This window comes from Scatophagus argus, chromosome 22 (genome assembly GCF_020382885.2).
Source record: "Scatophagus argus isolate fScaArg1 chromosome 22, fScaArg1.pri, whole genome shotgun sequence".
Classification (NCBI taxonomy): Eukaryota; Metazoa; Chordata; class Actinopteri; family Scatophagidae; genus Scatophagus; species Scatophagus argus.
The window spans coordinates 4,588,695-4,601,137 of NC_058514.1; the positions used below are offsets into that span (position 1 = coordinate 4,588,695).

A 12,443-nucleotide genomic window follows, 5' to 3' on the forward strand; every position below is an offset into this window, starting at 1 on the left:
TTTATTAAGAAATTGGTCTTAATAGAAGTGATGGTCTATTACTGCAGCAGCAAATCATCTAATGAAGAAAAATCTGTATTTTTAATGTGGTGTTTGGTTTTGATGCAGCAATCCAAGACAGAGTTCTCCTACAGGAGATAATAAGATAACCTTAACGCTTGTAACCCTATATGGTATACATGCTGAGGCTGATTGGAGTCTTCTCATTCCACTTAGCCCTTTTTGACCTCCAGCATGATTTTTTTCAGACCCCCTACAATCCATACAGTGACCCTGAGCTGACCTGTTTTGAGCAACATCTCCAGAGTGAAACTGTCCTTGACAATGAAACAGGGCACTGTCCCGGCCTGGCCTGGCCTCTCCACTCAGGGCCTTTTAGCCTGGTTCTGTGACCAGGAAAAGAGGGCCACAGGCACATAGAGGAGGCCTTGTCTGCCTCTGACTGTCATATCAAACTCACTGACCTCCCAAAGTCACCCTTAACCTCCCCGAAAAACTCACCCTGACTTGCACTTGTCTGCTGAGAATGACAGCTGAGTTGACAGCAGCAATATGCTTTGAAGTGTCAAGTCAAGTCCTTCCATTGTCTGTCTGAGTAGAGCGCCGAGCAGCTCAAGTGGACAATACTGCAGTGGTATGTGTGTGTGTTGTTCACATACTCGACTGTGTGAGGTTGCCTTCATGTGTACATTTATATTCGTCCATGTGGGGCGACACGAAGGAGCTGAGTTCGCCTTTTCCTTTTGGAGCCTCTGTATATATTATCCTTTTGTGCAGGCCAAGCTGTTCTGCATTTCTAATGTGAGAAAAGCCTCTTTCAGGAAGGCGACAAAAACACACCACCCAGTGAAACAGTTTCTTTCACTAATCCTCTGATTTCTAAACCAGGCAGAGTCAGACAGTTTTGTTTTGATGGTTTGAGAGGAGATAAGTAATTAGTGATTATCTTGACAGTTTTTACTATTCCTTTGAGTGAGGTCTTTGTTAATTAGAGCTTAAGGGCAGAGTTTCGTGCTCTGTGTATGTGGAAGGTGAGATGAGTCTGACTGTAACGCTGTGCTCAGACCTTCATACCTCGCCTGAGGGGCTTCACTCATGGAGGTCTGGGGTTTTTGTTGGGAGTTGTCCACTTGTCAGAGTGTAAAACCTGGAAGGGACAGGCTTTAACTAAGCCCACTGCAACATCCAGCCGAGATTTATGGTCTGATAGCTGCATTAGAAAACATCCTCCAGGAGCTTTCCTTTAGTTGCAAGCTTCTTTGGTATTGCTTTTTAATTTACATTTCATTACTTCTCTCTTAAACTAAAAGTTTTCAGTTTCTTGGTGAAAGTTAGATGAGAAGGTAGATGTAAATCGTGTGAAGCTACAGCCAGGAGACGTTAGCTGAGCTTAGAATAAATGAAAGGACATCTAACCTGACCCAAAAATTGGCCTATAAGCACCTCCAAAGTTAATTGAAAAGTACTTTCTCAAATAAAGTAAAGCACATTTCTACAAATATACTATTCTTTTAATACATATTTGGTATACTACAAAAATCAGATTTTCAGCCTTGTTTATTGTCAGCTCTAGATAAAAAACAGATTGAATAGCCTGCCTTGCTAATAAAAAACATCAGTTGTCATGAACCAAGTAAATTTATTTATTATTTATTTATTTATTATTTATAAATATATATATATATTTATTTCTCCCATTTGTTTTATTATTCATACACCTCTTAAAGAGAGAGAGAGGTCCTCTTTGCTGTTTCCTATTATTTCCTAATGGAACAACCCACTGTGCCCACACGTATCATTAAAGTTTCATCTGTTCTTCATCATCATTGTGTTTATCATCATAACATAATACACCCACTCTGTGCTGTTGCAGGACGCTGTGGCACGGCAGCATCTCGCTACTCAGAGCTCAGCTGCAGTGAGTCTCATGTGTTTGATGAACTGGAAGCCATCGCCCCTCGGTCTACTTCCAGTCCGTCTCTGGACGAGCCAACAGACTCATCCAGTTGCCCTTCACCTCATACAGGTGAACACAAACACACACATAATGAAGCATTTATCATTTTCAGCCGCAGCTTAGCAGCTTGCTGATGTTGGTCGGTCTGTTATGTATAACTTTGGTTTGTAACCAAATACCTGAAATAATAATGATACTGGATGCTAGAACACTAAGCCACAATGGTGAACATGGTGAACATTATACCTGCTAAACATCAGGATGGTGGCTAATGTTCATCCACATTGAGCTGCTTGTGTGGCTGCAGACTGTTTCATTATTTTATTGATTTATGTGTCTATAAAATGCGATAAAATGGCAACAAATTCTCACAATTTCAGGGACCCCATTACGTACAGCTTACATTTCCTGGTTTTGCTCACCAAGAAACCAAAGCTGAAAGGTGTTCAGTTTATGAAAAGAGATAAAACCAACAAATGTTTGGCATTTTTATCCTGATGAATTACTTACATGATGAATTGGTAATTTAAACTCTAGTTAATGTTGATGTTTTCTCCATTAACTGATTTATTAATTGGCTAAATGCTTCAGCCCTCAAACAGAATTTTAAACTTATCAGATAATATTGTAAATGTGTTCTTAACCTTTATAAATACTAAATACTAAATATACAGTGTATTTTATATGTGGCTTGAGCACATTTTATTTTACTTTCTTATATTCTGTGAAAAAAGTGAAAAATGATGTGATTCAACATAACTACCAGCATTGTAATTAATGTTTCCATGTTTGTTTATTGTTGTCTCCATCTCCATGTGGCCCCCAGTAATGTCTCAATTAAGCTTCCCCTGCGACTTCTGCCTTGTTACAGACACAGACACAGATTATCTGAGCGCTCACTGTGTCAGGTCTTTGTATCATCCCATGTTGGCCAACAAAAGCAGAGCAAAGGCAATGTGTATGTGTGCGTGCATGCATGCCTGCGTTAGATAGCATGTGTAATTGTGTGTATGTGTGTGTGTGTCCTGGTGGTGGTTCAGTGAGCTGCTCAGAGAGACATTAGCCAGTGAAGACTTCCTCCACCTCCCTCATAGCCTGCTAATCCCTGACAAGGTGTTTAACCTGCTTGCTTGACCCGGACCTCCATCTGACCCCGGTGACCTTTGCCTCTAGGACGTGGAAGGATCAGGGCGGCCGTTGCCGTGGCAACCACAGCGTGATAAAATCTACTCAGGGCTCAAACCAAATTCTCTGCCAAGTGAAAGCTAATTCTCCCCACTGATTTTTATTAGACTGGCATGAAGCACATTTAACATCTGTATAAAATGCAGCTAATTCAAAGCTTCTGTTTTAGTAAAACTTACAGATATCTCATCAGGGTCAATCACAAAGTGGCCCAGCTGAGAAGAATATTTCATTTCCACATTTCATGTGGGGACCCAGTAATGAAGAATTAGGTTAGTGTTTAAAATAAAACATGTAGATATATAAGAAACACTTATTCTTGGGTGCAAAAAGCTTCTAGTAGGTGTAGTTGTGTGGTGGTCAAAATAAAGTTATGTAAAATTAAGTAAGTTATGGACTGTTGGTTTGATCTCACTAGCACTTCCACACTTAACTCTGCATTGTAATGATTATTCAAGAACATTATGGGCTGATGAGTCAATAGGCTTTAAGTATATGGCTAATAATGTAACTGGGCTAAACTTAGTTGCAGCTCTAATTAACTGCTTTTAAAGGAAAATGTTCAACACTGTATCCCTTGAATGTTTAGCGTTCAGAGATGTTCATGTTTAAATCTGAGTTGAATTGTGACTTGACTTGTATTTGCTCTGAAGAACATGAGACTTGATTTTTAATTCTTTCAAAAAGCAGCTTCAGCTTAGTTTACTGATGTTGCTAAAGGTTTTTATCTCGTAAATTTTACCTTCCTCTTAACCTCATCTTGCCAAAGTACAAAGCATTTGAATTAGAAGTGTGTCCATGCTCTTGTGTCTGTCTGACCCTGAGTGGGTGGTAACCCGCACATCCAACACCTGAATCACAAGATTAGTCATTTGTTATCTGCCACTGTGTTTGCTGAGTGTCTTTCAATCTTGTAGCTACTTTTGGCTAATTGTGGACTTATACCCGGCCTAACTGAAAGTGTGTCCTGCCACATTATGTTACACACACAGTTATCCCAGGGATTTCCTCTCAATGACTCCTTAATTTGAGCCAAGACGAAAGTTCCCTTTTTCCTCACCTGAGGGATTACTTTACCAAGTATCAGCACACCTACATGTCCGACCAACTGAAAACACTTGAAACTAACCTGAAACTAAACTAACTTGAAAAAAAAAGTATTAAAAACTAGACAAACATAGGAAATAATGAAAAATGCAATGCTAGAATAAAACTCTGGTGGGCGCAGACTGGCCTAATTGAATAAGGCATTTATGACAAACTGAAAACTTGTAGATGTGGAGGTTTATACACAGCTGTTGGGATGTTGCTATGAAGTGTGTGCGCGTGTAGAGGGGTAGCAGAGTGTGCTGTGTTAAATCCCCTCGCAGAGCTATAGCAGCTCCACACCCAGCCAGCGTGGGATTTGCATGGGCACCGAGCCACACTGTCATTGATCCGCTTTTAATTGGGTGTGACGACAAGAACTTTGGAGCCTGGGGGGGTGGAGGTGGAGGAGTGGGAAGGGGGTGGAGGTGAGTTGTTCTGAAGTGATGGATTATGTGGAGAGCAGAAGTCAGTGTAATTTACAGTAATTTCATAATCCAGTTCAGCAAGTCATTAAGTCTAATTATTTTCAAAGTTCAACGATTGTAGATTTAACAGGTTTCTAATTATGGGCGTTTAATTCAGTGATTATATGAGGGATACTTTGCACTGTGTCTCATCTTTTAAGACATTTTATGCATTGTAAAGATTTATATATTTTAAAATTGCTTCCATTTTCCTGAACACATATTTTTCTTTCATTACTGATTTCTTTTGTCCCAGCTGGAATATCTCAGAAACTTTAAAATGAGGCATGAGGATGACATTTATGGCTTTAAATGAAATCTCAACAGGTATTGTATGGGTTATCATGAAATTTGGTACACACAGTCCTGTCCCTGTAAGGTGTCTGAGCCTTAGATATACGGTAAAGAGCTCAAACATCCACAGGGGACACGTTGTAGAGCTGCTGCTCTTTTGCATCAAAAGGAGTCAGTTAAGGTGGTTTGAACATCAGATCAGGATTCTCCCAGGCGGCTTCCTTTGGAGGTTTTCCTGTTACTTTGATCTGGTGGAAAATCCTGGGGTAGACTCCCCAGAACATGCTGGAGAGATAATATGTCTCATCTGTCTCAGGAACACCTCAGGATCCCCTAGAAGGAGCCTGAATACGTTGCTGTGGAGAGTGATGTTGAGGCCAAGTTTAACAGACCCCTGAAAACCAGTCCTGGATTACCTGGAAGACTATTTTATGTCTAATTAAGAAAAAAATAGTTGTTTGTCCCGTCATTGTTAGCAGCTGCGTTGTAGACCCATCAGCGGTTACACAAGTTATTAACTTGGTGGTAACTGTTTAGTTATTCAGATGATCTACAGATGATCCAAGGTTTCACAGAAGTGAAATTGTTATTTGCAGTACTGAAGGATATTTTTACGGTATTTCAGACTTTGTTCTCTCCCCTGCAGAGTTGTCTCCTGGCCTGGCAGCACTGACAGTGGGCTGTGACTCAGGGAATCTGGGCTCCTTGTCCCGGGTACAGCTGCTCCTCCTGGACCGACTGGAACCCGAGAACCTCCCAAGTCCCTTCAGTCAGGAAGAGGAGCCCTCACCAGTGGAGGACTGGTCCGATCTGAGAATGCAGTATGATCAAGAGCTGGCTTCAAGAGGTATAGCTCTTCCTGAGAAAGATGTGTAATCATACGTTGAGGGATATATGTGAATGAAACCCCATTTTCTCTCTAAAATCATGAGAAAGGACTCTAGTGCTAAATGCACCCAAAACACAATGAAAAAAGTCAACCATTTTGAGCATAAGCAATCATATAATTTAATGATGTCCATTTCTTAGTAAAGGTAAATTTAGAGACATAAGATATTATGGTATGGAGTGAAGTTTGTAGGAATTTGAGGGAATTTGAGTTTAATACCAGGATTAAATATAATCCAGCAAAAACATCCAGACGCACTTGACTTGATTTACCTTCTTAATGCCAGATGGAAAGTGAGCCAAAAGAGGAAGTTCCCTCTCAAAAGATCAACTGTGAGTCAGCATCAAATTTCATTCAGTTTCAAACTATTGAAACTTGTCTATTCAGTTGAGAAATATCCGAACTGTGATTTATCTGTGACCATGTGAACTGTCCTGTACTTTGGACTTTTTTTTATTGTTGTATTTATTAAGTAAATTGGGACTAAAAAACAATCTCAATCTACCGAGTGTAAACCTCCTACTGTGACAGTTTGAATGAGCTTGTTTGATAAGCAAAAACCGTCACTTTAATTACAGGGAGAAGTCAGGCAGGTGTGTCCATGCAAGTGTGTGTGTAAGGAGAAAACACACTTGACCAGACAGAAGTAAAAAAAAAAAAAACATGACACTGTAGGTGTGTTTTCTCGGTCTGTGGTCGGCCTTGAGCGTAAGAGAGGCCTTTATGGCTCGAAGCGGCTCTTCTTTCAACCAGCTGTGATGCCGCCTCTCATCTTCTCCCAGGCACGCTGCTGCGAGCTCTTAACTGCTTTTCCACGAAGGTGTGGCGGCTCAGCGGAAGGTTTATAGGGATATCAGGGTGTACCATTTTAATAAAGATCAAACTGCTTGAGTGGAACATTAACCGGGAAAGTCCAACTGAGATAGCTGGAGACACTTCAAGCCAAGTGCACAACGATGGATAAGAAACCGTGTGCAGAAAAGTCATTTAGGCCGGCATCTGTTGTTTACAATGTGATAACCTGTCGGAAAGGGAGATAAACACCGTAGACATTTAGAAGTTCAGTTCAACATCTCCCAGTGAAGTCTAATGGTATGTAGCCATGCAGATAGTTTCACATTTATTCATCCAGATTTTTCATTTATTTGGTTAAGGTGGGGGTGTGTACCACTGAAGTAGTTTTACAAACTGCCGTCCACATTTGTCAGAAAGCAAAGTGTTTCCACTGTAGCATTTACAAAAGGCCGAACTCGTCTGTGTGATTGTTCAATTAAATTTTTATGTCCAGATGAAATTGACAACAATACTCCCATGAGGAATTAAAGAAGTGATTTTGAGAGAGAAGTTCAAATCAACTGGTCAGTCACTGCGTGAAAATAGCACGAATGACGGGAGGTCAGTTTCAGACTGTTGCAACGCAGCGTGGTTGGAAGGCTTGTCTGACTACAACTTTTCTCTGTGTGATCACTCAGAGCACATATTTACTTATTCACTTATTTAATTTATTTGAAAGGGACAGTCACCATTCAGTGCACCTACCAGATCACAGCAGCTTCAGGTTAGTGCACAGATCTGTTGTCCTGTGGCCGGTCAGCAACAGAAAACAGCACAGAGTGAAAAGAACACACAAGATGCGCACACAAAGCTACAAATGTATGCAGTTCATGAAGATTGTAAGATAAAATACCAAATCAAATGCCGTGGACTTGTTCAGACGACACTTTGTACAAACTAATTGATTTCAACTGTTTACATTGGAAACACATTCTGCATAACATCGAAAAACATTTCATTGATCTCCGTGCAGATATTTTAAAACCTGATCTGTGAGCACGGCTGGATATCACCAGAGTTGAATAAGAAAAAAGGTATTTTTTTGTAACTTGAATCAACAGGCTCTTTACCAACAAAAGAGAAACATGACAACAACGGTGGTTTTATGTTTGGTAGTCATACATCTATGCCACCAATGTTTACGACAAGAGAAAATCTGTCCGAGTTTGTCTTGTCTCTCTCTCTCTCTCTCTGCGTCTTCAGAACAATGTTTGCACCTGGCACGCTTCTGTGGGCAGGTGCTCCTCCACGGTTTTGTTACGCCACTTTTTTTGCCATTATTTGCTCAGAGATTAAGAGCCATAACTGGAACTAATACACTACATTACTCATATCCGTGCACACACGCTCAAGTACAAAAGACAAGTGCATGCAAGTGTGCACAGGAGGCTAACACATGTGTACACGTGCTCGGACGCACACGCCTGTCTGGCTGCCTTCCCTGCAACTGCAAACACACAACTGCTTCTTCTCCCTTTAGCTTGACGCTGTGTCCTGTGTGGTTTTGTCAGGTGTTTTGAGGCCCCTCACAGCTGGCGGCATCTCTGAAAGGTGCGACTCTGCAGGGAAAGTCCAGGAAAACAAATCGGTGAGTGCCGCTGCCCCTTGTTCACTCTCTACCCCCCTCCTCCGTTCATCTATCAGATTTCCTCCCAAAGTAAGGCTGTACTTTGTCATGAGCAAACACTAGATCTTGAAGAATCAACTCCGATCAGACAATAACCCCAAACCTGGCACACACTGTCTCCGTCCAACACAAAGACCCCCTTTCACAAACTTGAACTGGCATGTATTTATAACTGTCATTCCAGTAAGACCTGCCAAATTGTTGTTGATAATTGAGACACAATATAACAGAGGGCACGCGGCGTGCAGCAGGTGTGTGGTTAATCAGTCACGGACTGCAAAGGGGGGGTGCTGACTGTACGGGAGCAGACAGGCTTTTACACCAGCCCATTGCTCTGTCGCAGGGGGGTATGCTCGGCTAAACGCCCAACACTGTGGGATTCTTTTAGAGGATGCACCTCTTCTAGGATCAGACGGGGGGGTGAGGGGTGAGGGGTCAGGGGGGTAAATAGGGCTTGTGCATGCTGGGCTGCAGTGGAATGGATGCAGGTGCTCCACGTGATCTACGATTAATCTCCCCTTTATGACGGATGAGAGAGAGGCCCTGAAAAGCATGAATGAGACTCATAAGCCCCCTGCAATTATGCCAAACCACAATGACGAGCTGGAGTGCTTCGAGCAGGGTTCATACGATCATTTGCATAATGCACCTCACTGAAACAAGTATCCACACACTAGATAATATATAAAGAAGAGAAACTGATAAACCAGTGGTATGCTTTGTGCTGGGATGTGGGAGGACCTGCAGGCTCTGGTTCTGGGTTAGGAGCAATTTTAGTCACTGTTAAGTCCCTTTTAAAAGTTTTGTTTCACTGATATTCCCAGTGTTCTGCAACATAGACACTCAGGAGACTTTTAAAGAAAAACTTAACATCTAACATCTTCACTAACCAGCTGCTAGTTGCAGCTTCATTCATTCATTGCTCACTTGAAGAAATTTGAGTTCCAGGGACAATATTTGAGAAGCGCTTTATGTAACACTGATATTTATCTGATGTAACTGAATTAAGGGTTGAATGACTGATGAACAAAATGATTATGTTAACTGAAATGGAATCAGGAGGATATCAGTACTGTTCACTGTACTTCAGTGATTGTACTCGTATGAGCAAAATTCGTTTTGTTTTCATTGCAGGATCAGTCTGAAGGAGATTCTGGGTCACCGTCTTCATGGATCATAGACCAGAGTCCATCACATGACATGTTCAGGTCCTCCTGTTCTCCCTGCGAGTCCAGTCATGGTACTGTATCCCTTAAATCTGCCCAGGCAATAATTGTTTTTCTTTATCTGTGCTGTTATGACATATCACCTCTCTGTTAAAAGTAGCACTCTCCCTTAGGAGCCAATAACAACAATACTTAATCAATACAAGAGCCTGTCTTCACCATTAGTGTCTGATCCCGTAAAAGCCCCCTCAGTCCCTGTCAGCTCTGGTTTATTAGCAGCCATTGTCTCCTCACTGTCAGCGCTGTGTTTAGCGTTCCCTTGCCTCCGGTACACTTAAGCCCGCTAATCCTCACCAGGGCCAGCTGGCTCCAAGTATCACCTTCACCTGTGTGGCCGGTCTGTGTACATTCATGAGTGATGGTTCAGAGGCAGCGCTTACTGTACGGACCACAAACACGGGAAAAAAGGATGGGAAAAGGGTCAGAAGAACTGTCGCCATGTGGAAGGAGAGCCATCCTTGAGCAAACATCTGATTCTTTTTCCTACCATCTTCATTTGAGCACACTGTGCATTTTCTTTTCTCACTGGCGACTCTGTTGTCCAGCATCCATCATTGTTCTCTGATGCTAATGGTCCATGATGTGCTGTGTTGCTGGAGGATGTTACATCCATCATATCAGAGACTGATGTGTCTGAGGGCCAAGCTGCAACTCACCATTTAGACCAAAGACACAGAGATGTGTCTTTCTAATCTAACTTGACTGATGTCAAGTGCTGAGGCTGCTAAGCTTGAAAACAAACAATATGTCATGGAGTGGAGGAAGGTGGAAACATAGATCAGGCTGTTCTGCCACCATCATCTTTAAAACATTTTGATATCAGCTTCCACAAACTTGCAGGGAAAAGTATCCCGATGGCATCAGCCTGATTTATTTCCCCCCAGAGTGGTGCAGTGGAAATAGAAAGAGGTTTCGAAAAGAAAAGACTCACGTAAAGTAGAAATAACTTAAGTACTGTACTTATTTTTTGAAATGTATTGAACACCTTTGACATTCAAATTAGACATCAGAACTCATCTGAACTCAAACAGCATTTTGAAGCAGGGCGGGAGTTTAAAAGTCTGAGGCGCTCCAAGGAAAAGACTGAGGCTGACAAAGGAAATAGTATTGAGTTGCGTTATGGGAACTGTAGGATCCTGTATTTTTGGAGTGTCGAGACTGTAAGTCAGGACATTGCCTCATATTTAAACACTACGTCTCGCTAAAGTCCCCTCAAGAATTGCTGAAATACTCTTTTAAGGGATAGGAAAACTCAGTGAATTGGTTCAAAGGGCCCTGAGTTGGTCGAGAGACCTGGAATATACGTACAGACACAAATATATAAAGGTATTTGCTATTTCAGAACCCTCAGCAAGCTGCTGTGAAGGGCACCCAGAAAGCCTGTGGCATCTTTCTCTGTGCTTTACTTGAATCTTTTCAAAGCGTTGACTCTACTGTGCAGGATGTTGCAGGGTGATTGTAGAATGATTGATTTATTAGCTTGTTAAATGTTTGCAGTGTCCAACCATTGTCAGCACATATAATGACTGAGATTCCTCTCAGCTTTAAAATGCAGTTTCTTTTTGTCTTTACACATTTTAAAACAAGTCTTTAACTGTTTAACTACCCTATAAGAATTAAACTCGATTCCTGAAAAAGATGTCACCCAGGGGACCCTGCCGATGGCTTGTGTGCTTTGACCTTTTAGAGGCCAAAGGCATGGTCACGCTCAGAGGAGGGGGGGGTCATCAGCAGGGCGTGGAGATGTCACGCCTGAGGTCACATTATCTCTAAAAGATGCCCAGTGTGTGGTATGTCTTTGTGTGGATAGGTGAGATTTGGTTACCCTGGAGGTGCGAGCAGTTCAACCTTTGAATAGAGCTCCCAAGAAATGGAGGGAGTGACCCCATTAAGACTCAGTGTATATGAGACAGCTTGTGACACCAATAGTTGATCAGTCCACATGACTGACTGCTGATTTACATTTAGATTTACCAAAGATAGGTTGAAAGTATGTGCCATTTGTGTTTAAAAGTTATTTATCAAGCAAAAATGCCAAACATTTGCTGTACATTTAAAGCTGCTAATCAACGTTTTACATCAACATTGGATAAAATGTGAAAAGGGGTCTCTTGTAGTAACAAACCCACTGAGAATTGCAGTTCATCATAGCTCCAGAGAGCTTTGTATTGTATTCCAGTTCTTTGCTTTCGCTTTTTTCCAATTTTCTTTAGATATTGTAGTAACACTGTTATTGTGAATTCTTTTGCCATGATAATCATGTGGTGAAAGTCTGATGTCAAAGCAGCCCTACTGAAGAAATACTCTTGCAATTTAGTACTGCACATCCATAAAGATCCATGCGATGAGAATGTCAAAATGCAAAGAAGAGAGACCAAGATATCCTAACTTGTAGCACTTTCAGTGCTTTGTATATCATGCAGGTTCCAAAAATAATGTGTCTTCAATTTCCCATAATGCAAAGTTAATTAAGCCAACTGTTTCTTTTCAAACCTTGGGAAGCTCCTCCAGAAGCACACAAGACATTATTGGTTTGCTCTGAGTAGTGCACTGAACTTAAATGTGTAGAATGGCCCTTTATTGAATTATCTGAATTTTCTTTTTCCATTTTTTTTTTTACATTCAGTAAGCATTTTTATATGCCTGTTCCATATCAGTGAATTAGCCACATGTCTCAGGATCAATCAGTAGTGGTTGAGCAACACTGAGATTAATCTGATGGCAGAAATCAGCTGCAGTAAGATGCTCCTGCTCCCTAGTGAGGCTCATGATAAGTCCTTTGTTCATTTTTGCTCATCAGGAATTCATAGGTAGGATAATCCCTCCCCTCGTAATTGTTTCGTGACTGTTTCCCCGCTGGCCCGGTCACTCTGAGCTC

General features: G+C 41.5%; 1 protein-coding gene across 10 annotated transcripts in view; it reads left to right on the forward strand.

Moving 5' to 3' along the window:
* The window catches only part of LOC124053670, a 65,399-nt gene that overhangs the window by 31,034 nt on the left and 21,922 nt on the right, over nt 1–12,443 (forward strand). For all 10 annotated transcript variants that reach the window (XR_006842203.1, XR_006842202.1, XR_006842201.1 and 7 more), the window contains 4 exons: nt 1,874–2,026; nt 5,636–5,836; nt 8,224–8,300; nt 9,474–9,579. Coding sequence is in view for 7 of the 10 variants with exons in the window: in XM_046379054.1 (XP_046235010.1) it covers nt 1,874–2,026; nt 5,636–5,836; nt 8,224–8,300; nt 9,474–9,579 (537 nt within the window). In the remaining 3 variants the exon portion in view is untranslated. The remainder of the gene's footprint in view (nt 1–1,873; nt 2,027–5,635; nt 5,837–8,223; nt 8,301–9,473; nt 9,580–12,443) is intronic.